This window comes from Trichoderma breve, chromosome 2, assembly GCF_028502605.1.
Source record: "Trichoderma breve strain T069 chromosome 2, whole genome shotgun sequence".
Lineage (NCBI taxonomy): Eukaryota > Fungi > Ascomycota > Sordariomycetes > Hypocreales > Hypocreaceae > Trichoderma > Trichoderma breve.
Genome location: NC_079233.1, coordinates 2,763,223 through 2,790,734, shown reverse-complemented (window position 1 = coordinate 2,790,734; position 27,512 = coordinate 2,763,223). Strand labels below are relative to the sequence as shown.

Sequence of the window (27,512 nt, the reverse complement as noted above, 5' to 3'; positions counted from 1 at the left end):
CCCTTATGTATCCTGTACTAAGAAAAGCCCCTGGATATTGCGAGCGACTTGAGACCAGGGCAAGACGAAATAGTAAATATTTTGTGGTTTTGGTAACCGCCCGTAAAAAGCCACACAAGATGATTATAACGCAGAGTTATAAATCTGTCGCCTGTGTGTGCAACGAGAGGTCTCCCGGCGGCGCCCAGTCTTTTTTCGAATCGATGAGAGCGACAAGCGGGATTGCGACTGGCAACGGCAAAGGCTTCGATTGGTCCGGTCAATGGTGTCCGATTCAGGGCCCACGGCAGGCGGGGACAAAGAAAAAAAAATGAGAGCCAAGGGGCCACTCAGTAGGGATCCGCTGCTGGTGAGCCGATCCCTGCCCCAGTATGCAGGGCCGGGGTGCTTGTCCAAGTCGGCTGTGGAGTTTGTTGGAATAGCAGAGTCGAATCACCAGTCGGCGGTGAGCGAATGCAAAAACCAGGGCAACAAGGGTAGGTTGGCGATGACGAGATTCAGACAATTTTGATAACCTGATTTGCAGGGCGACTATCTCTTCCCATTTACTACTTGTGGGCTGCACGGCATGTATTTTATTCTCGCCTCTTTTTTTTGTTCTTGTTTCCTTCTGACGGAAACAGCAACGATGGACAAATAGATAGATCGGCTGAGGCTAGCAGTCGCTTAGAAATGGGAGCAAAAGTTCTGTTGATGAGTCAAGGCGAAGGGCGTCGTCAAGAGGGCGTCGAGGCGTCAGTTGAAATGGTAACCAGTCTCGTAATGGATACTTGTAGGCAAGCTGCACTGACGCCGTCTCGTGGCTAATCGATTGGACCCAGAATACAGAGTCCAGGATGCTTTGGCGGTTGGCAAAGGCCCATCGCCAAGCTGCGGGAGCTGAGGTCCAGTCTGTTAAGTAGTCTTGGGTACCAAGTGGAGAGCTGTTCACCAGGCCCCTCTCGCTTCTTTTCAGTCTTGAACGCTTAAACGACCAAAGAAGTGGGTTGACGGCGAGAGTCCGCGCAGCACGCGAGGGGCTACAAGGGCGCTATTGCAAACCTGAGTTGAACAAGGGCCCTTTTGCAACGAAAACTTGGTTCGTCAAAGAGAGAGGCAAAGGCGAGGGCCGGGGGGCCACAGATGAATGATATACTTGGAATGGTGCACGCAGCTGTCAAAGGACAGCAAATTGTCGAATCAAAGAATCACAGCCGAGGGAGTGTCCGTGAACGAGGTCCAGCCATGCATGTGTCTTTGCCGTACAGTACTGGTACCTGTCATGTGCGCAGATCAGCATTGCGAGGTCATCATGATTGTCGCTTGCATCAAGCTTAGCACGTAACAGTACATGCCGTTTGATCTATTAAAAACCAAGTGCGCAAGGGACCACATGCCGCCATCCACCAGCAAATCAAATCACACCAAGCAGCAGACTCGAGTTCCTCCTGTGGCAGGTTTCGCGTAGCTTTGCTTTGGGCGTACTACCTTAGTCTAGTACCTTGCTTGCTGCAGGCCAAGTGGAGGCGGCGCTACAAACACCATGTCGACATGCAGACGCAGTGATGGGCCCCAGCACAGACTTGCAACTTTGTCCGTTGCAGTGACGGCAGTGTTTGCAGCACTTTGCAGCAGAGGGGTCCGGTCATGCGCATCGCCCCCAGGAGCAGGGCGAGTCGATACGCAGTGTGGTCGGCTAGATAGTGGTGGTTGGACGATGGCATCCGATGTCGCTACGATGGATGCCTCCCCAGAAGCGCCATTGGCCACGCGGGTAAAAGAAAGTTGCGGGACGGGACTTGGCTTTTGCAAAAAAGGACGCCATGATCATCAGTTGCTTCTAGTCGAGCGTAGCGGCTTCTACAGCCGATGGTGGCCACGAGGAAATCCAGGGAGCAAATCCGCCACCATTTCTCCGGGACACAAAAGAACAATGAGGGGCGGACGTTTGATCGGGGCAAAGTCGCTAATTTGGTGTTGGTCTTGGTGTTGATGCTGGCCGTGGCGCTGGCGTTGGTATTCAGTATTGAATGTCGCTGCTCAGCTGGTGGCCGTGCGTACTCGTACGAGGAGACACTGCGCTTGAGAATAGCTGCTGGTATGTGCTTCTCAGCCGTGCAAGCATCATGTGGTAGCAGCGCCCTCAGCTGCAGAGGCTAGACTCGAGAGCATCACGATCACGGTAAGCAGGGAGAGAGAGAGACAAAGGTGCTAAATTTGGAGAGAATAGAGTTCGACATTCACATGTCATGAGAAGATACCGAAGCCACAGCAAGTCACGATCAACAGCAGCAGCTCCTGCCTTGGATGTTTCCTCCGTGCTACTACTCTACTAGTGCTGCTACCTACCTATTGAACACACTCACACTCACACAGCAGGTGCTACAGCCACACACACTTGCCACAAGCCAGAGCCAAGGTCAAAGCCAAGGCCAAGCGAGGCAAGAGCACTGGGACTGGCTTCTCGTGACTTGGCCTCCAAGACGCACCTGCCAATCGCCATGCCCCGCGTATTGGTACTGGTACTGGTACAAAGCACAGCAGAAAGCGGTGAAGCTGAGACAAGCAGCAGCCACACACACACTAACACACTCACACGCTCATGCTTTGTTTGTCTGTCTCTATCTCTCTTCCCCTCTTTGTCCAGGCAGCACCATTAAACTGCGTGTGGAATTGCATGTGCTTGTACCTTTCGTACTCTATTCTCGGGGTTCTCCGCATGGGGTACGGCTGATGAGATCCCTTTTTTTTTAACTAAATGTACCTTACTCGTGTCTGCCTCTATTGCTCCTCTATTGCTGCTATTACGGCATTTTCCACGAGCAAGTTCCACACGGCAATATTAATGAACCAAGGCAAGGTACGAGAACAGTAGGGAGGTAGATGAGCTGCCCGTTTACCTGTAGGCTGCCGAGTCATTCTCTTTCACACAGACGGAACAGCAACCAGGCAGCCCAGATGCGGAAGCACATCCGGCTCTAGACCATCTGCCAAGCTGCCAACCGCGTGCTCTCCCTCCTCCCGTAAAAGCTCAATGAAACGCTGGCAGGATAGGCCAACCAACCCACGCAAGTACCTTTGCTCTCTAGAATGGCGTCGAGGTACCTGCGTCTGCTGTTGCGACCGCTGCCAGCTTGAATGACTTGCCTTAGGACCCCTCTCTCTACCCTGTCCTTGCTCCAACCTTGCCTCAGGCATGGGCCGTGACATGGTTCAAGGGAAGAAAAAAATGCAATCAGAGCACATTAAGGCACGGGTGCACAAGCAGGGTCCTCTCTGCGGCCCATTCATGCAAGGTACGGATACAGCGCCAGATTCCGTCCGCCCTCTTTCATTTGCCATCTGTTGGCAATTTCGACTATCAGATTCGCTTCCCTCGATGCCTCATTTCCTCCTATCCAGAAGCTTCGGTCGACCTTCTAGACGAATCTCCATCGCCCGGAAAGGAGCCAGCCGGCTGGGAACAATCGCCATTGCAATCTTGTCCTCTCCTCGCCCAGCAGATGGAATGGCGTGCTGCTGGCGACCTTGTCCGCTGCCAGGGCTCCTCCTTTACGCACGTCGCGTATCCTGCCTAGAAGGGAATTAGCACCATGTACAATCAATCGCAGACTCGGCCCCGTCGATATCGTTCCGCAAGAGGCCTCTGGAAAGTCCTGCGGCCCGGAGAGTTTCCGTACAGCGGCAAGAACTGCTACAACTGCCGTCGTACTCATGCAATCACCACGAAATACCGCCGTACTCCGTCGAAAGCGTTGGCAGAGCTTTTGCTGTCGCGGATCCGCGCGGCCCGCCGGCGGTTAGCCAATTGCTTTCCCCAGACCGGCACGGCTCTAGAGGGTGGCGGGTGCTAAGCCTATTACCTGGCGCCTCTAAGCGCCTGTTTGGTGCTTTCTAGGATGGAAGCCTTCTAGACGCCTTTGTCTAATTCAAGATCATCTTTGGCGCCAATTCGAACCTTCGACGGCTGGGCATGGAGCAGCAATCATCGTGGGCTTCTTCCCTGTCCAACTGCCATGGCAATTGACCGAGAGGGGCGTCATCTCGGCAGTAATATTTTTTTGTTGAGCCCCTCTTCAACTGTGCAGAATCTGGCATCTGCCTTTATTTGCGGGTCTCGTTACTCCTTCGTATTTCGCGGGGATGGGAGAAAGGGGCCTATTATATCGTCTCAGGATCAACTACTCCGTATTCTGGATGACATGTCGCTTTCGAATTTCTACAACGCATACAAGAAGGCGTACATATAAGGACGCTGCCGTATTGCCTATTCAGGTCTGTCGGTCGGGTGGGAAAAGCCAAGAGGCCAGCGGCAATGTTACTCCAGTAATAACTCGGCAGCTCTGGAGGCCGCGGAATCGTAAAGATGATGGAGAGCTTGCCCCAAGTAGACGTGATTCTTCAGATGATGCAGTGTCTCGGCTGATGACGAGATCTGAACACAACCCTTGAATTAAGGCTAAGCCTTAGACATCCGTAGGAGGCGATGTCGGTCTGTAAGGATGACTTTGCTCAAGTACAAAGTTCTTACGTTCGGCAGCAGCAACATTTCTTGAGTGTACCCCGGATTAATGCTTAATTGACTTGCATCACGATTGGGCCGCCCACCGATAGATTCAAGGACCAGATATTCTTCGACATTGATACATCAAGGAGTATCTCAAGGCCAATTACGTCGGGTAGGACGATATCCGAACTACGCTGAATACCGCAGCTTGGAATTCGTCATCGTGGTTGCCAGATCAATGGCAGATGGGTTCATTCACCTCATAACAGTCGTCTCACTGGTGGCAAAATATCATGCTCTGAAGGCAGTGCTACTGTCTCCTTGAATCTTTTCACCATGGAGAATGGGAGGAAGCAACTGAGTCCCATTCACGGCCCGCGGTGAGACTTAGACAACATTCCGGACAGCCCAAGACACGGTGGAATGGAAATAGACCGCACACCTACGATTCATAAGATACGATTGGCCGATTTGCCAGGATACGGGGACTTCATGATCCAGAGGAAAGACGTCTTTGTGCCCCCAAATTAGCAGAAAACTTCTATTCTTGATGTCATCCATGAGGTCCAGCCGCAAGTTCTTGGAACCAACCTCGCATTCCCCAGAGATTCGCCACTACCAACCGTTGAAACAAGTCGTCTTTGCTCTCCTAGAGATCTCCCTTATGTCTCTTAGACTGGAAAAGAAAAGTTCTAGGAATGTGCTTTACATCGAGTGTCTCGGCATAGACAGAACCCGTGACTGGGCAACGCCTCTCTACATCTTGTATCCCTTGACTCTTACACGACAGAGTTGTAATGAATATAAAAGACGAGATAAGATCCAATCCCAGTTCATCCCATTCATTACCACCAGCAACTCAATCCCACAGCTCCAGTCTTCTAAATATTCATCCCCAAAAAATCCCCCCATCATAGTTCCAGCATTAACCCGCCAAAATGCAGTTCAAGCTCATCTCCATCCTCGCCACCGCTCTGACGGTCCAGTCTGCCTACGCCATGTCTGCCACCCAGCAAGGCCAGGCTATGGAGCAGAGCGAGCAGAGCAAGCAGGTCCACCAGCTCGAGGAGCTCGCTCACCACATCCACGTTCAGCAGATGACTGAGCTCCACCAGCTCGATATCGGTCTCCTGGGACTTAACGCCACTAGCATCACCTCTACCTTGAACAGCGTCGCCAACGTGTTTACCACCACCGGCAATGCCATCAGCAACATTACTTCTGTTACACTTGCCCAGCAGCTCCCTGTAAGCCCTTATCGTAAAAGAGTGAACAAGTAGTGTATATATGTACTTACGGGAACGGCAGAACATCATCAGCAGCCTCAACGCTCTGGCTGGAAACCTTGTCACCAACACCGGCAGCATCATCACCACTCCTGTGACTTACACCTTCAGCCAGGCTGACCAGCTGGCCATCTACAACGCTTTCAACACTGTATGTATCTCTCTAATCTCATGCCGAATATCAAGATGTCGTATGTAATCTAACAACCATGGCAGCTCGTTCAAGCCAACACCCAGCTCATCAACTCCTTCGTCGGCCCCAACGGTCTCCTCACCTTATCCTCCCTCCGCGGCCCCGTCAATGTTATCCTCAACCTGATTGAGCGTACCGTTCTCAACCTGGCCGGTGCCATCATTGCCCGTATCCCTGCCCACGCCGGCCAGGCCCAGAGCCTGCTGGGCCAGATCCACGCCTCTTTAGCTCTGACCATCAACGTCTAAGCCACATCTTTTACAAAAGCTGGGGAAATCTTTCATCTAACGACTTTGGTGGGGATACCGGGCGGTCAGGAGTGAGGGATGCTCCTTGGCGGACGCTGGGGAGGATGAGATACACGATGGGAATGACTGGGACGTCTCTTTCTGTCATTGTTTCAAGATAGGGCCATGCTACTTATAAATGAGCCAGTACTGCAAAAAGTCAATGGCAGCTTCAAAAACAAAAAAAAAATACGATGCCCACTATCAGAGTCGAACTGATCACCTTGTCATGTCAAGTATTTACTAGTGACACGCTATACCGCTTAGCCAAGCGGGCTGTATGATTTGAAGTTGGCTAAAATGAGACTATTCGGTTTCCACGATGCCCCACACGAGAATCACTTTCATCTTGATAATTTTCGTAGGCTGTAGTTGTGTTGTGTACCTAAGTAGGTATGAGTAGATATCACTTGAACAGACAGAACAGCGGTACTGCTTAAGGTGGGATTGGCCAAGCAATGGGTCTAGCAGTTGGAATGAGGATGAGAAAGACGACAGTAGCACACCTCACGGCATTTGTAAACTCACCAGAGCCCGAAGAGGAGTTCTGAAATTCGTCTTCTGAGGTTTCACAGCATTCTTAACCACTTGAGCCCCTAGAGAAGTATGCAAGGTGGGGGGGCAGAAAACAGAGATTGGAGAGATTTTGAACACACACGCCAAGAATATGCGCATATAGTAGTGATCTCCATTCAGGGCGATATGTGCTCATGTTTAGGGTGTGTGTGTACTTATTCATTTTTCGGTTCTGATTTGTCTGTCCCCCACTTCGTATGCTGACTCCAATCCTTGGTTCCACGCGTTCTCGTCACCTGCATCTTCACAGCATTTTAACCTCTATCTTTGTCCTCTAAGTGCCACCAAAGACACCAATAGATACAAGTAGTAGAAGAGAAATTCTGCTCATTGGCCTTTCTCCACAAGATAAACTGGAGTTGTGTCAGTTCCGCCTCCAAGGCGTCGGTTCCATCTCCAGGACTTGGGGGGGAGTTAAAAATGCTGTGAATAATGTTAGAGGGTGTTAAGGAATTGACTGGCTATACACACACCCAAAGGAGTGCAAGAAACACCGCCGCCAATCACTTACACTTTTATACATAGCAGTTTTAGACCGGCGGTGATTTTTGCACCTCGCATGGAACACCCTACACCCCTGGAGCTCTCGATGTAGCAAGGCTGGATTTCTGCTTCGTGGCACTTGTTCCGATGGAATCGCTGGCATTCGCTGGATCTTCATGGGCTGTTACATTTCAAATCCACGATGTGCGATGCCAGCTTGATGTGCATAAAGGCAGTGTGTGAAAGAAATCTATTGAAAAACTCAAGCCCTTTGGATTTGTAATTTTTAGGGGATGGACGTCCATCTCTGTCGAGGTTATTTTCACGAGCAGTGCAGTGTGCGATCGATAAGTCTGATCAGTCATGTAATTGACGTTCTCTTTTTCTAATTGCCATTACTAAAATGCCAACAGCACATTGAAATGCGGTTGTGTCCTGTCCGTTTGAAAGAAAGGGGCTGCCAACGAGGGCATAATGGCACTACCCTAGAGAAGATAAATTTTCATCAGAACCAATCTAACGCTCGCTCGCTCGCGTGGCAACAATGAGGGAGCAAATTTACATTGTCATTGCTCATTGTTTCAATGTTCTTTGTAAAGATATCTATAGGCAGACTGGAGTGTTTGCCGATGCAAGCAATTTCTTTCCGCGATAGAGGCTCAGTAAAGACGTATACAGAGCCACTCTACTGCGCGCTAATGGGTAAGAAAGAATACATGCAGACACATCATATCTTACGATTGCCAAATTTCTCCTTACTTACGCCAAACAATACGCACAGTTCTACGACCGGTATTAGAGAGAGAAGTGGCACTGCGCTACTTGTTGCCGCAGGTATTACAATCATTAGGCTCATTGAGGGGCTCGAGACACCTTCATTGCATCAATGAGCTGCTTGTAGATGTCGCCCAGTTTCATCTGCTTGCTCATGAGTTTAATCCATCACAGAGAGCGGAATAGAAAGTAAATATCTGTGCCCTATTCTGTCGGTTGCAATCTGGCCTCATGGCATGACTTGTCAATTTCGCACAAGTGTCTCGAGCCGAAGATGAAGAATGCGAGGCTCGGACGGGAGTGTGTAAAGTGAACTGCGTCGGCTGTGGCTCTGTGAAATACTCGTGGGTATATAGTGTCACCAGGCAAGCCCAGCGCCCTTCGCCGACACCAGACTTGACCAGTCTGATCGCAACATCAAAATGCTTCACTGTTTGGTTCGCAAATGCTAGGGATGTGCGGTATCTGTCGAGCAATCGAGCAGGGGAGCGAGTGGTAAACGGGCTGCGTACTGTTCTCTGTCAATAATGTGTCACAAGGACCTATATCAACTGATAAATAGTCGCTGGACGAGAAAAGTGTTGTGCGTCCCTGGAATACTCTCTGGAATTTGCCAGAAGAAAGAAAATCAACCAAGCTTCCTATTTCAACGCTGTGACACGGCAATTCGGGAAGCTGTGTAAGTTGCGCAACACAAGGATAAGACCCTGCACGCACCCGATGGGCAAGTTCCAGTAATATCAAGCTCAAAACCTAGGGTTTTCGGAGTGCTGGCCCCTCCTCTCGTTAGTAACTGGTATAAGCTTAATCATATGGTAGCATTGAACCAGTCAGTTGACGCGGATCCCACTTTGCTCTCCGCATCTAAGTCGAGGGTTCTCCAGGTTGTTAATTGCCGGCCGTCATTCATCATAATGACTCTTTGCTTTTCCGGGGAAGCGGAAAAGACGGGTTGAAGCCGTCACGGCCTGCTTGCTTCGGAACACACTGGGTTTTAACAAGATGTGTAGGCGCCCTCAGGGAGCTTCGCGTCGACTCTCGGATCATGGCACTCAATTGATATAAATCCGAGGACGGTTAGCTGCCTTTGCTCCCGGGCAAATGCTCCGAAGCCGGGTTATGCTTGATTGAAGCGGAAGGCTTGCTTCCGCGGTATTGATCTCGCTATAATAGGGGCGGGTTCGAGCGGGGGCCGTAGGACTGCGGTGAGCCGGAAATTGCGTGTGAGCAGCCAGCTATTGGCGATGCACGCGAGACGAAGCTTGACCATTGCTATCCAATACTCTTCTACGTACTCTATGTACTGGTATGTCTCCGAATGTGACTGAGATGGGGGATTGCAGAGCTGAATAGCAAAGCACACACGAGAAGCAACTTACTTAATGTTCCTTGGCTTCCAATACGCTCTCCACGTGCAGTCGATTATTGTTTGTCAAAGCGGATTCGCCACAGTACGGAACAGTCGCCTAGGCATGCAATTGAGTGCATTGGGAAACCACCTGGGGGCCTGGGCTGCTGAAGACATCGTCTTGCTTGACGATTGAGTGGCAAATCGGCAGGGAGGTGCCAGGACTTGGTTTTATTCGCGGCTGTTGATTGTCATCATCAATGGCGAGGGGCCGAGACAACCGTAGCCGTAGCTGGCGGCTGCAGTCACAAGGGAAAGGGGTCTGGCAACGATGTCGTTTAACCTTGAATCTCAATTGGCTTCCCCATGGCGGCCCGTCGATGCTCAGGCTATATTCCGTGCTGGACTCGCGTTGAGTAACCGCAGTTGGAGGCGATTTATGGGCCGATGTGACACGACACATGCAGCTTCCATCATTACCCAGAGCTGGCTCGAGAGCTTTTCAGGTTGATGCTGAAAATTTATATTAAACGCGGTAGGGACCAACCCATCCAGGGTTGCATTGAGGTCTGCGTTCATCCGAAGTTGATAGCCGGCTAGGTACCGACAGGTAGAGCACACGCCCAAACGGCGCCGCACGACTACCGGTGGGTACAAGGCTGGGCTTGCAGGGTTTACAAGGTTGCTATGCAAACCCCGCATTTGCGTCGACACCAGATTGCCCATTAGGAAGCTATTCTGACCGGCCATGAATGCAGGACGGGGTGGATGGACGGATGGAAGGGTGAAGGGCAAAGGGGGCGCCTTCTGATGACGGTTGAAATCTCGAGCCGGCTCGCCTGAACGCTGAGTCGAGTTTGTGCGATCAAGCGGCGCCGCATCTGTCGTAGCATTGCATTGCATTTGCATCCTTCGCCAACCCCCATGTCTTCCCCAGGCTTTTGCGCAGCGGCTAGCGGCTGGCACGGGAGCCCGAATTGGACTGGCGCCCGGAAGGGGGGTTCGGGGTCTGGTCGAGACGGGTTCGAATACTGTAATATTGCATTGCCCTGATGGATATGGACGATGAGAGATTCTGGAGTGTGTTGGGCTCAACTTGTTCGGTGCTAGCTGTCTTAGATAATCGCCCGACCCCATGCGGAGAAATGGCTTAAAAGTGGAGGGGCCAAACAGACGAGAAAAATCCAAGCCTCTGCCCACTTTTCCTCCCTGTATTTGACCGTTGATAAATCCCCGTCTCGCCTCGAGTCTCCAGCCAGGCGTTTCCGACCGGAAGACGCGACATTGTCTGCGCGCCCTGCGTTTCTCCGATCTCCGACCAACCGTGAGCGCAGCGTGGGAAGCGGAGGCTGCCAGTGAGGGAGAGCCCTCGAGACGCAACTGATAGCGATCGGCACGGCAGAGCCATGGCCAGCGCACCGCTAGGGGGAGCAGCATCAGTGGCGACAGCAGCAGCAGCAGCAGCAGGTCCAGGTCAGTTTGAGTTCCAGCAGGTCCAGCGCAGGTCCCAGCGCAGTGCAGCGGTGGTGGCCCCTATAACTAACGCCCTGTGGAGGCTCTACAGGCACAGGCTCAGCAGGCTCAGCAGTCGCGCTCACCACCTCGCCCGAGTCGGCCTCAACCTCCCAGCCCGGCTCACCAACGGCCTCAACACCGCCGCCTCAGCAGTCACTTGGAGCGGCTGCAACCTCGTTCCACCACCATCCACGAGGCCGTCTGGTGAGCAGAGCTTGCGATCGATGCCGTCGGCGCAAGGCCAAGGTCAGTCTAGTCCATCTAGCCTATTGCATTGCATCGCTTTCCCATCCCATCCTCTCCTTTCCCTTCCATTCTTCATGTCTCGGTCCCTGGTCCCTGCTTGCTCTTCCTGCTCTGCTCCCTCCTCTCCCTCTCTTCGTTATACCTCACGTCTGTTATGTTGGGTTGTGCATACATTGACACCATATACATCATCATACGAGTGTATATGTAAATTTGTATTCACATCTCACCGTCGACTCTGTCTGTCTGTCTGATGCTGCGCTACTCCTCCGTCCCCTCCGTCTTACAACTTGATCCCTACTCCTCCATCTCCCCACTGACACCACACAAGTGCGAATACCTCAGCGCCGTCGATAGCTGCACGCACTGCCGCGATGCCCACGTGCAGTGCACTTTCGACTTGCCACTGGCCCGACGCGGTCCCAAAGCCAGGAAGAAGAGCGATCAGCCCGGCCAGCCACCTCCAGACCCGAGCTCTCTCTCCACCGGGGCTCGTGGATCCGGCCAGATGCCGCCGCCGTTGAACTTCTCCGGCCCCGCAGCAGGTGGACTGCAGCCCTTCAACTCGTCCTCGCTCTCGCCCGAGACGGCGTGGGAGCCCGTCGAGCCTCTCAGCATCGAGAATGGCCTGCCACGGCAGCCGCTGGGCGACCTGCCCGGCCTCTCCACAATTCAGAACATCTCGACTCGCCAGCGGTGGCTACACCTCGCCCACGCAATGACGTTGCGCAACACGACGCTAGAACGGGTCTCGAAGCGATGTATCGACCTCTTCTTCGACTACCTCTATCCTCTCACCCCCCTGGTGTACGAGCCTGCCCTCCGGGACGTCCTTGCATACATCTTCTCGCAGCCCTTGCCCGGCATGAACCAACCATCGCCGCTGTCCCAGCTCACGCCAGACCCGACCACTGGCACCACCCCCATCAGTTCTGCCGAGTCGTGGACGGGCTTTGGCCAGCCCAGCGGCTCCAGGATCGTTGGCAGCAGGTTGGCTCCTTGGGTCGACTCGACCTTCACCCTGGTCACGGCCGTCTGCGCAGAGGCAGCATTCATGCTACCCAAGGACATTTTCCCCGAAGGAGAATCCGTCTCGGAAATCTTTCTCGAGGCCTCTCGCGACTGCCTTCACCAGCATCTCGAGGCCGACCTGGAGAATCCGACGGCCAACTCGATTGCCATCCGCTACTTCCACTCCAACTGCCTCCACGCCGCGGGGAAGCCGAAATACTCGTGGCACATCTTTGGCGAGGCCATCCGCCTGGCACAGGTCATGCACCTCCACGAGGAGGCTTCGCTCGAGGGGCTCGTCCCCATCGAGGCAGAGTTCCGGCGCCGTTGCTTCTGGATCTTGTATCTGGGCGACAAGTCCGCCGCCATACTCAATAACCGTCCCATCACCATCCACAAGTACTGTTTCGACACGGGTATTACTACCCTTTACCCGTCTGGTATTGAGGATGAGTTTCTGAACACGGCTTCCGAGCCGCCCAGAAAAAGCTTTATTTCCGGGTTCAACGCAAACGTGCGGCTGTGGCAGTCCGCCGCCGATCTGCTGCTGGAAATCCGGGTGCTTCAGGACCAGATGATGCAGCATTTTAGGGGCAGCATGCCCCCCAACCACGTTCTGCCATCTGCCGACAGGCAGCACCTCGACTCCCTCTATGTCAGGTTCATCACCTGCTTGGACGACCTCCCGCCGTACCTCCAGTCATGCACGCTAGCCATGGCAGCAATGGCCGAGGGCAACGGGTCGGCCGAGTCCAAGCAGTACGTGATCCAATGCATTAACCTGCAGGTGACGTTTCACTGTCTGCGCATGGTGATTACGCAGAAATTCGAAGATTTGTCTTATTTTGCTCCTGGCGTTGAGCAGGCCGATTTGAGGAAGTCAGAGATTGTACGAGACATGTTGAGAGTGATGAATGAAGCGCCCTTTTGGGGCCTCCAGGCCAATGGCGAGCCGAATGTGAGTCTTTTTTTTTTCTTTCCTACCGTTTTCCTAAAACCCTCTTATCACCCTGCGGATATTTATATTTTAAACTTCGGCACTTGTTTTGCTGACCACTTCCTATCTTGATACCGTAGGTGGAAAAGATTCGCCTTATCGGAGCTAGTTTGTTAGCCATTATCCATCGGAACCAGGATTCACCCCTGGCGACGCGAGCTAGAAGTGACTTTACGGTGCTCTTGGATATTCTCACGCGGCTGGACTCCAAGGCCTCGGATCAGCTTAGGAACACGTCTAATACCGTTGTTGGCTAAATGTGCGGAATGGAACAGAGCCAAAGAGAACAAAAAAATTTGTAACTTTTGTAAATATGGCAGGGATTCCCTATTCTTCCTCCCCCGTTCAGCGAGTTGGGTATTGTGTTGTCTTCCATGGGGGGCAAAAGGCGTTTTTTTGCATGGGTGTAATTTTACGTATGGAGCCATTTTTATTTTGTGTATAGGTACCTTATTTGCCATTTGCATTAATGAGATTAACCAAGATCTCCCGTTCTCGTTTCGATTCATTCAGCCCTGATGATTCACTCCGTGGTGAGTCCAGGGACGGGTTGACATGCAGCTTCCCTTGTGAGACAATTAAGCGAAGCGAGGAGGATTTGGGATAAAGAAAAAAAAGAGGTGAGCACAAGAGGAATGTGAGTGATCGGGGAAATGCCGAGACATTTCGGAGAAACATGGACGCAACGTTGTTGAACACGTTTTACGATTTCTCCGCTCCCTGCACAATACATACGAGTATCACAGGTATATAACGGTCTCTGTTATCGAGGAATAGAAGTTGGAAGGCATAAAAAAGTTACGGACCCCATGTCTCATTCGCTTTTCTGTTTAAAATGGCTGAGTAGCATTGCATTTGGACTATGTCATGGCTAAACTTGCGCGCGCTACCGCTTATATACTTGCTTTGCTGCTTGCTTGTTTAAGGAAAGAAGGTGAAAACATAGCAACGCAACATGAAAAAAGGCAAAATGCATAAAGAAAAAAGATGGAGGGGGAAACAAGGGGGAAGGTTAAAGAAAAAAAAGCATAAAGGCTATTTCTTTTCAAGCGGCTACTTTAACCCTTTGCCTGTCTGCAAACATGTCCTTGAGCACAAGGGCCGACTTCTTGGGCGTGCGCTTGAGGGTGGTGTAGTCTGTGTAGGTGACGCCGAAGCGGGGCCCGTAGCCGTCTGACCATTCTGTTTGTCAAGGTATGAGTGGTTAGTTTGGGGGGTTTTATTGAATCAATATGTGATAGAGAGAGCTGAGAAGAGGGGGAGAAGGGAAAGGGTGTTGTGTGTGTACGTACCCAGGTTATCGAGCAGAGCCCAGGCAAAGTAGCCCTTGACGACGACGCCGTCCTGGCTGATGGCCTTTGAGATGGAATCCAAGTGCGAGTCAAAGTACTGGATGCGGAAGGGGTCGTTGATGGCCTCCTCGCACGTCATCTTGTCCTCTCCGGGGCACGGGCAGCCGTTCTCGGTGATGTAGATGGGCTTGCCGTACAGGCCATGGACTCTGGCGAGGTGCTTTCGGAACATGTCCGGGCAGGAGCGCAGCCAGAAGATGCCGCTCTCCTCGCCGACAGGGCTGCCGTCCTTGTTCTCCTGGTGCTCATGGATGGCGCCGAGGAAGTCTGTCTTGGGGACGGGGCCTTCATAGTGGCGGGCGAACTGGGAGGTGTAGTAGTTCATGCCGTAGAAATCAGTCACTCCGGCGTTGAGAATGGCAAAGTCCGCAGGAGTGAGAGCAGGGAGCCTGTCGCCCAGCTGCTTTCTCATGGAAGCCGGATAGTCCTTCTTCAAGCTATTAAACACGATGGTCAGTGTGTTGAGAGAGTTCACAACGGACAGGAGAACTTACAAGATTGGATTCGCATACCACCCAATGTGGAATTCCATGCGTCGCTCCGCAGCCTCCTTGTCTCTGGGATCGCTGCTGTCCCAAGGCTCATAGTAGTCGCCGTTGAGCGAGATGCCGATCTGCCCCTTTTGAGAAGCGCGAAAGTCTTTGCTGTAGACGGCCACGGCGCGAGCATGGCTCATGATCTGGGCTTTTCCAGCGAGCCATGGCTCAGTAGTTGTGTCGCCCTCGGTGGAGTGCTTGTTAATGCTGCTCCTGCCGGGAGCGTTGCTGCCGGTGGCATAGCCCTGCGCCTTTGATTAGTATTTGATGGTTGTGTTTGATACATGAGAAAGGGAGATAGGGTATGAATCCCAGTTAAAGACTCACGTAGATGGACTGGATCCACGGCTCGTTGATGGTGATCCAGTTCTTGACTCGGTCTCCAAAGCGCTCAAAGCACAACCTCGCATACCTCTCAAAGTCCAGCTGGACCTCTTTCACATTCAACCAGCCTCCATACCTGTCGTGAAGGGCCTGGGGAAGATCCCAGTGGTATAGAGTCACCCAAGGGGTAACTCCCCGCTTCAACAAGGCATCGATCAGATCGCTGTAGAACTGAATCCCCTCCTCGTTGATGGGATCAAGTCTGCCACCAAGAGGGATGATGCGCGACCATGACAGGGAAAAGCGGTAGGCCTTGGCGCCGTACTTGGTCAAGAGATCAAAGTCTTCATCGTAGCGATGATAGTGATCGCAGGCAACATCGCCGTTGGCGCCGTTGGTGCGAGAGGGTTCCAAGTGACAGTACGTGTCCCAGATGGACGGCCCACGGCCCCCTTCTTTTACAGCCCCTTCGATCTGGTAGGCGGCCGTAGCGAAGCCCCATTCGAAATCGTTGGGCAGAGATAGCGACTCGGACATTTTGGCTTATCTTTTTTTTTCTGCTGCTTGTATGTCCTTGGGCTGATCCTTTCTTGCTGTGTTTGTTGCAAGGTGCGTCTGTGTCTGCTCGCCAAACGACGGTAGGAATAATAGCTCAACTCAGGCTAATCATGTACATGTACGAGTACGAGGACAAGTACAAGTCCAGGTGAGAAAGCCCGTTATTGAAACGGACCGACCCGATGAGGCTCGTGGTTCGCGTCAGGGGGGACAGCTTTATACCCACACGTGAGCGCAGTCAGTGGTTTGCTTCTTGATCCTCTTCTTATCCAGGCCGTGTGGAGAAGGGACCATTTGCCATTCCCATTGTCCGTGATTGCTCCGTCGTGAACGGTTCCAGTTAGTCGTTCCGTTGCCTGACGCCCGTCGAGATTCGCACCGCTTCCCCGGACACGTGTGGGAGGAGAGCTGGGGAAGTCCCACGAGGCAATCAGCAGTTTGCATTTGCAATTTTGCCCCAAGCTGCCCGATACCCCGTGCCAATGAGACGGAGCTGCCCCAATGGGGAAATAAGGATGAGCATCTTACTCACAGCTCGCCGCCTTGATTGGCTGTGCGGGTTTGGCCGGCCTTTGTCGAATTATCCGCCCTCTTGGAAAGCCTCTTCAGCTAGCGGTTTGGTCGCTCCGCGGATCCTGATTTCTCCGAATCGCCGATTTAGATTCGATCTGTCCCCCCCGTGGGGAAGGGACCTTTTGCCCTGGACGCGCGCTTACTTAATTGCCCTGCATAGCTAGCCTGCTAACCTTTATCATCTCGTGTTACCCATTTCGACCATCTTCATCCGTCATCTCACGAGATGCTTCGAGATGGAGAGAGAATGGAACGCTTCTGGGTTGCATCTACGGCTGCCCGCCCGACGCTGCCTCGTGGCTGCTCGCCCTCACCGAGAATGGCTGAGCTGTTGACTAAGCAAGGCGACCGGCGCATTTTTTTTGCGCTCGGTGAACCTTCTTTGCGCAATGGCGTGGCGTGACAAACAGCAGCTGAACAGCTGAACAGATGAGCCAGATCTGGGCGCTGTCTGCCGCAACTTCTGGCCTCTACACATCGTCGTTGAGGGACAAACGGCTGGATTATGGCTCCTGCTGCGGCACGTACGGCTGACGGTATTTCATCGCCAATTGACTTGGCATCGTATCCCCCGTTTTGGCGGCGCAAGAATGGCATCCTGCTGTATTTTCTACTCACGTCATCGCTGCTCGCCAGCGCTGCGCTCGGTATTGATGGGGTGAGTTTTGTCTCCTCAGCTCTCCCGTTTGGGCTCCCTCCAATGAGCCAGGACTAATTATGGAAATCATCGCAGTCAATGACCAACGGAATGCAAGTTCTCCCGACATGGCAGGATCAATTCGGACATCCCGAAGGCTCAACCCTGGGCTTTTTCGGTGCATCGAGCGCCATTGGCGGTGTTATCCCATTCATCTTCCTTGGCTGGATCAGCGATAGATGCGGACGCCGGGTTCCGACGGCACTCGGCTCAATTGTCATCATCGCAGGCGTCCTGATCGAATTCTTCGCTACATCGCTCAACATGTATATCGGAGGCAAGATTGTGCTAGGTTTTGGCTCCTCACTGATCCAGATGGGCGCCCCGGTACTGGTGACGGAATTGAGCCATCCGAAAGAACGAGTTCAAATCACCACCTTTTACAATACGTCAATCGTGCTGGGATACGTCATTGGCGCATGGGCGACTTACGGCTGCTTCCGTATCCCTGGATCATGGTCATGGAGACTACCGACGCTGATTCAAATAATTCCTTCGACATACCAGCTCAGTCTCATATTCTTTTGTCCGGAATCGCCTCGATGGCTGATTGCCAAGGGTCGAATGAGAGAGGCACGCGCGATTCTGGTTAAATACCACGGTGAATGCGACCCAACCGCCGAGGTTGTCAGTGTTGAATGCGCAGAGATTGAACGGGTCCTTGCCAAAGAAGCGCAACAGAACATGACATGGGTGGCCTTTTTCTCATCAATACCCAATTTGAAGAGGCTATCACTTTGCTTCGCAACCGCCGTCTTCAGCCAGAGCTCGGGAAACCTACTCGTATCAAACTATCTGACACAAATCTTAAAAGATACTGGAGTTACGTCTGAAAAGGATATTACGCTTGTCAACGGCATGGTGACACTCTGGCAGTACATCGTGGCGATTGCCGTCACAGTCTGCATCAACAAGTTTAAACGACGCACTTTCTTCCTCATCGGCTCTGGGGGTGTCTCGCTCACCTTTATTGCTTGGACGATTGGGGCTGAGGAATATCTTGAGCGTGGCTCTCTTGCTGCCGGCCGGTTGGTCCTTGCATGCATCTTCATCTTCCAGGCGTTTTATACCATGGCATGGACCAATCTGGTGGTAACATACCCCCTGGAGATAGTTACATACCAAATGAGGGCCAAGACGTGGTCCTTTGTCCTACTCACAATCCAGGTGGCTACCATTTTCGGGAACTACGTGAATCCGATTGCGTTGCAAAACATTGGGTGGAAGTTTTACATTTATTATTGCATCTGGGTGGCGTTTATTTTCATCATTGTATACTTCTTTTTTGTCGAAACCTCGGGACCGACTTTGGAAGAGCTGGCATATCTTTTCGACGGGGATGAGAAGAAGAAGCAGCTCTCAGTCGAAACACGACGACAGAAAGATATGGAGATTCGTACGCAGACGGAATCGATTGGAGAGAAATCAGTTTCCGGTGCGTCTGTATAAAAACAAGTCGAAAACTGAATTGCATTGGGTATATTACGGCATACCGGCGAAACTGGACGCTAGAACATGTAACAAAAAAAGCATGATAGAATGGGTATTGGCGTTGGAATTTGGGCAGTGCATTTTTGCGATAGATACCTTGGTCATTGAGTTTGAAATTAACATTTCTCTACCACGTGGAAGCACCACTTGTTGAAACACCGCTTTTTGAAGCAACATGAAGCATCACTCGCATGAACTCATTAGGTAAAGCCGTTGGAGCTGTTTTCCTGCTAACAGGGGTCAAGCAGGCAACAGCCGATCCTTCTATTCCAATCTCCACAACAGTGAGGTCTTGAGTCGAGCCTCTAGGTATGAGCGAATCAGTGACTAGCGACTTTGAGGGATCTGGTCAGTCTCTCGAAAATGGCTCAAAAATGCCTCCAAGTCGGTCCATTTGCTGCGTGACATGAGATGCGAGTCTCCCAAGACGGACGGCTCCGCTCAAAACTGGTTGGCTGCGCCGAGTACTACCAAGAAAGGCGAGGTGTTGCAACGGAATCCCGAATGTGACTCTATTCAGGTGGCGCAGAAACGGGCCAACAAGCGGCAGCCTGCAGATAGTATCGCAGCTGTGAGGAAATTTCCTTGCGCTGTTTCGCAAAGCACGGCATCAGCTTTGCGCCAAATGCCGGGCACGAAGCATCGATAGCCGATGGCTTGTTCAATTGCCGTCGACTAGCTGAGCTATGGGAAGCACCAGCACCGTTTGCGTAAGAGAATGGGGCGGAAAAAGCCCGAGAGCTTGTGCTGGTGTGGTGCAGTGGAGATTTAGCTTGCACACAAGGTCCGGATGAAGATATATCCAGCTTGCAGAGAGACATGGACATGATTCAAGCAACTTGGCGCCAACGGGAGGAAGCGAAGAGATAGGAGCTTTGCACGGCTTCACTCTTGACGAGGCTGATGGTGTGTGTGCCAACCAAGCAAGGGAAATGGCATGTCAAACAATGAGAGCGAGATCGGCTTGTGGTTGATGTGATGGGCACTAACTGAACAGGACCGAGATCTGCTCCTAGCTGGTTGTTTTGTTGTTTTCTAGAACAAGGTGGCGTCCCAGCTAGAACCTTGGTGATGGTGCATTGCATACAGGAACCTGCTTTGATGGCGTAGTCCGGCTCTTGTTGGGCCTTTTATTCCGCCGAACCGTGACTGTCAATCATATCTATTCATGACTAGAGCGATGCCATCACCGGCCGGGATATCGGCAGCTAAAGAATATGCAACGCAACCAAATGCCGTAACAGACGTTGCCGTATTGCATCTGTTTCTTATCTCTCCCGCCCAAAAAAGCAAGGCAATCAATGTGGGCGTTACGCGGGTTTGTCCGACCCCTCCAACATTGATCGGCATGGGGAAGCCTTTCGCCCCTCCACGGTCTCCATTCCGATGGGGATGTGGGATGGGAAAAGGCTTCAATGGGTGACCCATGGGGTTCCCCCGTCACGGTGGTATTTCTCCAGCGGAGGCATGTGGGACATGGAGATGGCGCATTGATGTGATGGGGTTTGGGGTTGCAAGCAGAATGTGAAATGAGTATATATAACACGGTTCGCGTCGTGTGGAGGCAATGACGAGCTTTTGTCGATCTGTACGCCCTTGACCTGCATGTCTTGGACCTGCTTCTCATAATCTCATCCCACTCTTGTTTGGAGAAGAGAAATCTTGTCTCTTCCAACTCGCACACTTGAAGCTGTGCATTGTTCAACAGCAACAAAAACATCATGTCAGACGACGGCCACGAAAAGGCGAAACTCGAGTCTCACGTAGACTTTGTTTCCACCGCGCCAGACCCACAAGATGTCAACGCCTTCATCGATGACATGGAGGGCCAGCTCGAGGCTTCGGGGGGTCTCAAGACGGGCTTCTTTCATGTGCAGTTCAGCGACCCGCGGCACTTTACATGGCTGCTCGTCGCCTTTGCTAGCATGGGCGGCCTGCTTTCTGGCCTGGACCAGAGCTTGATCTCTGGCGCCAATCTGTTTTTGCCAAAGGACTTGGACTTGACGGAGAGGCAGAATAGTTTGGTGAATGCGGGTATGCCGTTGGGTGCTGTGGGAGGCGCCTTGTTGCTGTCGCCTGCGAATGAGTACTGTGGACGCAAGTGGGCGATTATCATTTCTATTCTGCTCTACACTGTTGGTGCTGCGCTGGAAGCTGGCTCCATCAACTTTGGTATGCCGATACTATTTCTCCATAACTTCAACCTCTAACATATGCTAATAACATGTTTCTAGGTATGATTGTTTCTGGTCGTGTCATTCTGGGTCTTGGTGTCGGCCTCGAGGGCGGCACTGTCCCCGTCTATGTCGCCGAGACTGTCGAGCGCCGTATTCGAGGCAACCTCGTATCGCTCTACCAGTTTAACATTGCGCTTGGAGAAGTCCTTGGATATGCTGTGGCGGCCATCTTCCTCAAGGTTCCTGGCAACTGGCGCTATATCCTGGGTTCATCGCTGCTATTCTCCACCATCATGTTTGTTGGGTAGGTTGTCTTTACACTTGGAGTATTGCTTTGTCTAAGAGTATGCTGACCGATGCGTCTCACTTAGAATGCTGTTCCTACCAGAGAGCCCTCGCTTCCTCATGCACAAGAACAGAATTCTAGATTCCTACAAGGTCTGGAAGCGCATCCGTGGCACAGAGTCTCCAGAGTCCCGCGAGGAGTTTTACATCATGGCCAATTCCGTCCAGCAGGAGAACACGGAAGTCAGTGAAGGTGCCAAGAACACACGCTTCCCTTGGATGGACTTTTTCACGTGAGTAGTTCTTAACCACGCCCTTTCGTTTGCGCCTTTACTAACTGCAGAGACAGCGTTCCTCGTGCTCGTCGTGCTCTCGTTTACGCCAACATTATGATTCTTCTTGGACAGCTGACGGGTGTGAACGCCATCATGTACTACATGTCCGTCCTCATGAACCAGATCGGCTTTGATGACGAAAAGGCTACATACATGTCTCTTGTTGGAGGCGGATCCTTGCTTATCGGAACAATTCCCGCCATTTTCCTCATGGAAACCTGTGGCAGACGCTTTTGGGCCATCATAATGCTTCCGGGCTTCTTTATTGGCCTGGTCTTGATTGGCGTGGCGTATCAAATTCCCATCGATACCAACCTACAGGCAGCAGAGGGGCTCTATCTCAGCGGTCTCATCATTTACATGATGTTCTTTGGCTCTTATGCATGCTTAACATGGGGTAAGTCGAGTCGCTGGTCTGTTTCATTCTTCTTTACTAACGCTTTTTGATCAGTTGTCCCATCTGAAGTGTACCCAACCTACCTCCGAAGTTATGGCATGACCACCTCGGATGCTCTTCTCTTCCTCGCTTCCTTTATCGTGACATACAACTTTACAGCCATGGAAGACGCCATGACCCGAACCGGCCTGACGCTGGGCTTCTACGGTGGCATTGCTTTTGTCGGCGAGATTTACCAAATCTTCTTCATGCCTGAGACAAAGGATAAGACTCTTGAGGAGATTGACGCTGTATTTTCGCGCCCTACCTCAGAGATTGTGCGTGAGAATTGGGCGGGCGTCAAGGAAACTGTGGCGGATGTGTGCAACCTCCGTTTCCGCAAGGTGTTTGAGGGACAGATGCAGCGGAGGAAGAGCCTTCACGAGCCCGTGACTGCTTAATTGGGATGAGGATTTGGTAATAACGACTCTTTTGATATGGATATATAGTGCAGGGCTCTGTATATGAATAAGACGAATTGATGTCTATGAAGACCTTCTAGAATGCTGTAAGATGGGTTTAGACTCATGTGTTTTGCCGCTACTGTGTAAGAGACTCACACGAACCAAACTAATCGCAGCAAGCTACACCCAATACCTGGTCACCGCTTAGAACTAGAATAAGACGAATCGACATGTAATTAGAAATTGCTGCACGTGCAGAATAAATTTCATTTCTATAAGTCATAATTACTCAATTGTTATTGATGATTTCATTGAAGCTCCACGAGGCCAGCATTGAAGTCGGCTATATGACTCCCGAGACTCCACATAACCTTGTCCAATTAGCCGAGACCGTCAACACCATCATTCTGTCTTTAGTGATTAATTTGTACATGCATCTTGAGATGCTGTGCTCCGTACATTCAATTTGAATTTGCATCGAGTACTTGGATGGAAGCATGTGAACCAAGCCGGTGCAGGAACTAAGTTGACAGACTCTGCCCGCCATGTGTAGCATCCTCAACTCCCGGATATGGCAGTCAAGTTGCTGGCGGGCCAGCTCGTATAAACGATTGCAACGGCAGATCATCACCCAAGCCAAGCACAGAAACTTGTCATGTACTGCCCATCGGCGCCTCATGGACACGACGGGCTTCAGCGAGACGCAGCTCGCCGTCCGAGCAGCAGTCGGCCAAGTCTGCTCCCGCTTCCCCAACACATACTGGCAAGATCTCGATCAAAAGGAGCAAGACCCCAAGGACTTCCACGCCGCCCTCGCCCGCGATGGCTGGCTGGGCATTGCCCTCCCGGAGACTCTCGGCGGATCCGGCCTGGGCATCTCTGAAGCCACCGTGATGATGCAGACGATTACGGAGTCTGGGGCCGGCATGGCGGGTGCGCAGGCCGTTCACGCAAATGTCTATGCGACGCAGCCTTTGGCTAGGTTCGGGTCGGACGAGCAGCTGCGTGAGACTATTCCGGGCATCATTTCGGGACGGTGGCGGACGTGCTTTGGCGTGACGGAGCCTAACGCCGGGCTGGACACGCTGCGACTATCGACGACTGCTAAGCGGGAGGGTGATGAGTATGTTATCTCGGGGCAGAAGATCTGGACGACGTGCGGGCAAGTGGCATCTAAGATGATTCTCCTGGCACGAACTACAGCATATGAGGATGCTCCTAGGCCGAGTCAAGCGCTTTCGCTATTTTGCATCGACCTAGACCGATCACAACCGGGCCTTTCAATGCGCAAGATCAAGAAGATGGGCGGCCGGGCTGTCGATGCCAACGAGGTCTTTTTCGACGGCTACCGGATCCCCGCCAATACGCTCATTGGAGAAGAAGGCCAGGGCTTCAAAATTGTGCTTCACGGCATGAACGCCGAACGTTGTCTTCTCGCCGGCGAAGCGCTCGGCCTGGGCTACGCGGCACTAACTCGAGCCGCGAAATATGCCCGCGAGCGAGTCGTCTTCCAGCGACCCATTGGCATGAACCAGGGCGTTGCGCATCCCCTGGCAGACTCATACATGCACCTCGAAGCCGCCAAGTTAGCGACATACCACGCAGCGAGGCTGTACGACGCGAGCAAGACGGACTCTTCCATCACACAGGAGGTCGTGGGAGTAGCGGCGAATAGTGCAAAGTATCTCGCTGCGGAGGCTGCGTTTACGGCTTGTGAGAGAGCGGTGCTGGCTCATGGGGGTATGGGATATGCGGCTGAGTATGATGTGGAGAGGTGGTTTAGGGAGTGTCTGGTGCCGCGACTTGCGCCGGTGAGCCGGGAGATGATTTTGAACTATGTTGGGGAGAAGGCATTGGGACTACCAAAGAGCTACTGAATTCCCTTTTGCTATTCACGATTTTCCCATGTTGTTTTGAGATGAGTATAAGTGAGTGGATAGTACAAGTGCCAGGTCAGGTAACGTAGCTGAAGGCTATGTGTAAGTGAGACGGCTATGTATGATAACGAGGCCGAATGACACAGACTCGCGGCTCCCAAACCGGTTTGAAATAGAAGTTGCATAATAAGCTTAAAATGGAAATAAACCAACACGGCATTATTAAATGACTCACTCATTCGCCAGTATATATAAAAGGAACCGTTAGCGCACCGCAATTCATTTTCATTTCCAGCAGCAAAAGCCGGACACAAGCCTCCAGGTCCCAGAAGCGCCCCACCAGATCCGTCCGAGTCCGTAACCCGGAGCGGCAACTCTTTGCGAAAAAACAACCTTAACCAAAGATTCCCACATCTTACAATCTTTTTTTCTTTTCTTCCATATGCCTCTCACAGTCCATCTCCATCAAAATGGTCTCCCCCCAAGCCGCGTCATCGTCTCCCTTTGAAGCAGACGGCAAGAAGTCGCGGGCCAAGCACGCATGTCGCGAGTGCAACACCCGCCGGGTTCGCTGCGATGTCATGGAGAAGCAGCCGTGCTCCAACTGCCTGGCCGCGGGAGCGACGTGCCAGGTTCTGCCGTCGCGGAGAGGAAGGTATTAATAATTGAAGTGATTTTGCAGTCATAAAATCTGATGGCTAATTTGGCGCCATTTCACCATCGCTCAAGATATCCGCGGAGGTCGCGTCGGCTACTGCAGCAGATCCCGAGTGAGAGCAACAGCAACAGCATCACCACTCGGGCTCTCAGCGAGGCCAATCTACCGCACACCAGCCAGGTCACTCCTCTCGGCACTCCATCTCACAGCAACTCAACACCAGATGCTGCGGCGTCTCAGCACTATCCGGCCTCAGAGCCCCAAGGACAGGACGCCTCATCGCCATCATCGCCAACGACAACGCCCGGAACCCGCTTCTTCGGCGAGTCCAACTTCCTCACGCTGATACCGGGCGACGACGAGGGCGCTTCAGCTCAGCCCAACGTCGCCGGCAATGGTCGCAACAGCCAAAAGCAGCGCTTCACGTTCCCCATGCCAACCACGCCTCAATCCACCGCCCAGACCGCCGAGGGCAACTCAGGCCGCAGTCCCGCCATGATGCGCTACCTCCGCGATGAAGGCGCCCTGACTCTCCCGGATCTCGAGAGCTGCCGGCCGGCCTTTGAAGCGTACTTTGCCCGCTTCCATCCTGCCTATCCCGTCCTCGACAGGGCTCTGGTGGCGCGGAAACTAGCCTCTGCGTCGTCCTTTTCGTCGGTGGACTTGTCGAGGATGCTGCTCCAGGGAATGCTCTTGATCGGGGCGACGTATTGCGACGTGGGCACGATCCGCGCCATGGGCTTCGAGGACAGGTCGCAGGCGAAGACGGCGTTTTACACCAGGGCGCGGGTGCTGTTTCATGCTGACTGGGAGAAGGACGAGACTGTGCTGATTGTGTCGTTGTTTCTGATGAGTTTCTGGAGAGGGGCGCCGGCGCATGTGCGAGATGTGCGGTATTGGCTTGGTGTTGTTATTACGCTTGCCGAGTCGTACGGGCTACATCGCTCGTGGGTTTCTTCCTCTTTCTTGAATCCTGAATTTTTTTTTTGGTTATTGTGAATGCTGGTGCTGATGGTTTTCATTAAAAGGTCTCGATCCATGTCAAAGGACTCATATACTGCCTCCATGAGACGAAGAATATGGTGGTCCATCTACGTAAGTCTAGTCCTATCCTCCAGCGCGATCACCCAACTCATCCTTTCTTGTAATACAGGTGAGAGAGCGACAGGCTGCCGCAGCTCTAGGTCTTCCCAGCAGAATACGAGACGACGACTGCGACATTGAGCCCCTCAGCCCAATGGACCTGGAGTCTGAAGCCAGCCCTGTCGACCCATCATTCGGCTCATGCCAGCCAGAACACGTCACATATGCCATCAAGATGGTGGAAATTGCCAAATTACGTGAGAACACCACAGTCTCGCCCTTTTGATTTTCTTCTTCTTTTCTTTCTTTCTTCCTCTTTTATAGTCCGCCTCATACTCTTACTAAAAACTGGAGGGAAACACCAGTTGGCAGAATCATCGACCTCCATTTCGGGCCTGGACACGCCTCCATGTCCTCGGCCTCTCCAAATACTCTTCAGGATCTCAATGCGTCTCTCGAAGCCTGGATGGCGAGTCTCCCAGAAAACATGAAATATTCTCCGGATCATGGCACAGATTCAGTCTGGGCGTGCCTCCTCCACCTCGCATACAAGTAAGGCTTCAATGTTCTGCATACAACTTTGGCTTAATGTTTCATATCTGCTAACCGCCAATAAAAAGTCATCTCAAGATTCTCATCCACAGAAATAGCTTCCTCCGCCTTGAATCCACCACCCCTGGCTCCCAGGTCGTCCTCAAAGCCGCCTGCCGCATCAGCCGAATCGCTGAGGACATGTCCACCCAGGGGATCCTCCGCTACGGCCAAATGCATCTGTAAGTACATTCTCAAAATTTCCCTCATAACAACATCTCTCTTACGCTTCTGGACAGCATCACAAGCATCTTCTCCGCCCTCTGCATTCACACCATCACTATCCGTCGCGGCACAGGCTTGACAAGGCGTCTTGCCGAACACCGCGCCGAAGCATGTCTCCTCTGTCTGAAAGAAGTCCAAAAATATTGGCGCATCAACATCAACGTCCTCGACTTTTTCTTGCACTATCTCGACCGTTCGATTGCCGCTCGATTACATGGGATGCAATCCGATGCCGTTGTGCCACCTTCTTCCAGCGCCGGTCAAGGTCCCGCCAGAGAAACAAATGATTTGAAAACCATCGCGGAAGTGGAAACGGTTCCTTCGGAGTCAAATTCGAATCCGAATGTATATGCTCCCATCGAATATGACTCGGCAGTACCGAATATTCCTATACCAAATCTCGGCCCGGGTCATTATCTAGCGCAGGAAGAATTCCGAGAGCAATATCTCGGACTGGTCAGTCAAGGCGATGACTTACTCGGTGATTTGGAACTATTTCTGCAGGGCGAAGATTTTTCACAGGCGGGTAATGGATTTAATATGCTGCAAAGGTCACTATAATGATTAAAGTCATCGGAGTTATGTATATATATTCTTATTTCATATTCATCATCCTATTAGAGCCGGAACACTACCACCGGGCACACGGACAACTCGCTACTACCAATATACAGATCATAGACTTAAAAAAAATTCATACTCATCCAA

At 52.1% G+C, this 27,512-nt stretch overlaps 7 protein-coding genes across 7 annotated transcripts; 6 read left to right on the top strand and 1 right to left on the bottom strand.

Moving 5' to 3' along the window:
• Positions 1 to 5,424: 5,424 nt before the first annotated feature.
• Positions 5,425 to 6,213, top strand: T069G_03066 (uncharacterized protein; the record flags this gene model as incomplete). Its single annotated transcript, XM_056170276.1, has 3 exons — positions 5,425 to 5,733; positions 5,795 to 5,923; positions 5,989 to 6,213. 3 exons carry the CDS (start codon positions 5,425 to 5,427, stop codon positions 6,211 to 6,213), a joined length of 663 nt encoding a protein of 220 aa, XP_056031168.1.
• Positions 6,214 to 10,839: 4,626 nt separating this feature from the next.
• On the top strand, positions 10,840 to 13,459 carry T069G_03065 (fungal specific transcription factor domain-containing protein; the record flags this gene model as incomplete). The annotated part of the gene is made up of 4 exons (XM_056170275.1): positions 10,840 to 10,906; positions 10,998 to 11,194; positions 11,526 to 13,163; positions 13,283 to 13,459. The coding sequence occupies 4 exons, from the start codon at positions 10,840 to 10,842 to the stop codon at positions 13,457 to 13,459; spliced, it is 2,079 nt and encodes a 692-aa protein (XP_056031167.1).
• A 788-nt stretch (positions 13,460 to 14,247) lies between these two features.
• Positions 14,248 to 15,951, bottom strand: T069G_03064 (glycosyl hydrolase family 1 domain-containing protein; the record flags this gene model as incomplete). The annotated part of the gene is made up of 5 exons (XM_056170274.1): positions 14,248 to 14,384; positions 14,495 to 14,991; positions 15,049 to 15,335; positions 15,418 to 15,502; positions 15,551 to 15,951. 5 exons carry the CDS (start codon positions 15,949 to 15,951, stop codon positions 14,248 to 14,250), a joined length of 1,407 nt encoding a protein of 468 aa, XP_056031166.1.
• Positions 15,952 to 17,050: 1,099 nt separating this feature from the next.
• T069G_03063 (sugar transporter domain-containing protein) lies at positions 17,051 to 18,691 on the top strand (the record flags this gene model as incomplete). Its single annotated transcript, XM_056170273.1, has 2 exons — positions 17,051 to 17,203; positions 17,279 to 18,691. 2 exons carry the CDS (start codon positions 17,051 to 17,053, stop codon positions 18,689 to 18,691), a joined length of 1,566 nt encoding a protein of 521 aa, XP_056031165.1.
• A 1,763-nt stretch (positions 18,692 to 20,454) lies between these two features.
• Positions 20,455 to 22,367, top strand: T069G_03062 (sugar transporter domain-containing protein; the record flags this gene model as incomplete). The annotated part of the gene is made up of 5 exons (XM_056170272.1): positions 20,455 to 20,905; positions 20,968 to 21,214; positions 21,282 to 21,488; positions 21,545 to 21,927; positions 21,982 to 22,367. The coding sequence occupies 5 exons, from the start codon at positions 20,455 to 20,457 to the stop codon at positions 22,365 to 22,367; spliced, it is 1,674 nt and encodes a 557-aa protein (XP_056031164.1).
• A 680-nt stretch (positions 22,368 to 23,047) lies between these two features.
• On the top strand, positions 23,048 to 24,247 carry T069G_03061 (acyl-CoA dehydrogenase, middle domain-containing protein; the record flags this gene model as incomplete). The annotated part of the gene is made up of 1 exon (XM_056170271.1): positions 23,048 to 24,247. One exon carries the CDS (start codon positions 23,048 to 23,050, stop codon positions 24,245 to 24,247), a length of 1,200 nt encoding a protein of 399 aa, XP_056031163.1.
• Positions 24,248 to 24,717: 470 nt separating this feature from the next.
• On the top strand, positions 24,718 to 27,365 carry T069G_03060 (fungal specific transcription factor domain-containing protein; the record flags this gene model as incomplete). The annotated part of the gene is made up of 7 exons (XM_056170270.1): positions 24,718 to 24,902; positions 24,977 to 25,852; positions 25,934 to 26,000; positions 26,059 to 26,245; positions 26,354 to 26,540; positions 26,633 to 26,761; positions 26,819 to 27,365. The coding sequence occupies 7 exons, from the start codon at positions 24,718 to 24,720 to the stop codon at positions 27,363 to 27,365; spliced, it is 2,178 nt and encodes a 725-aa protein (XP_056031162.1).
• Between the last annotated feature and the right edge of the window lie 147 nt (positions 27,366 to 27,512).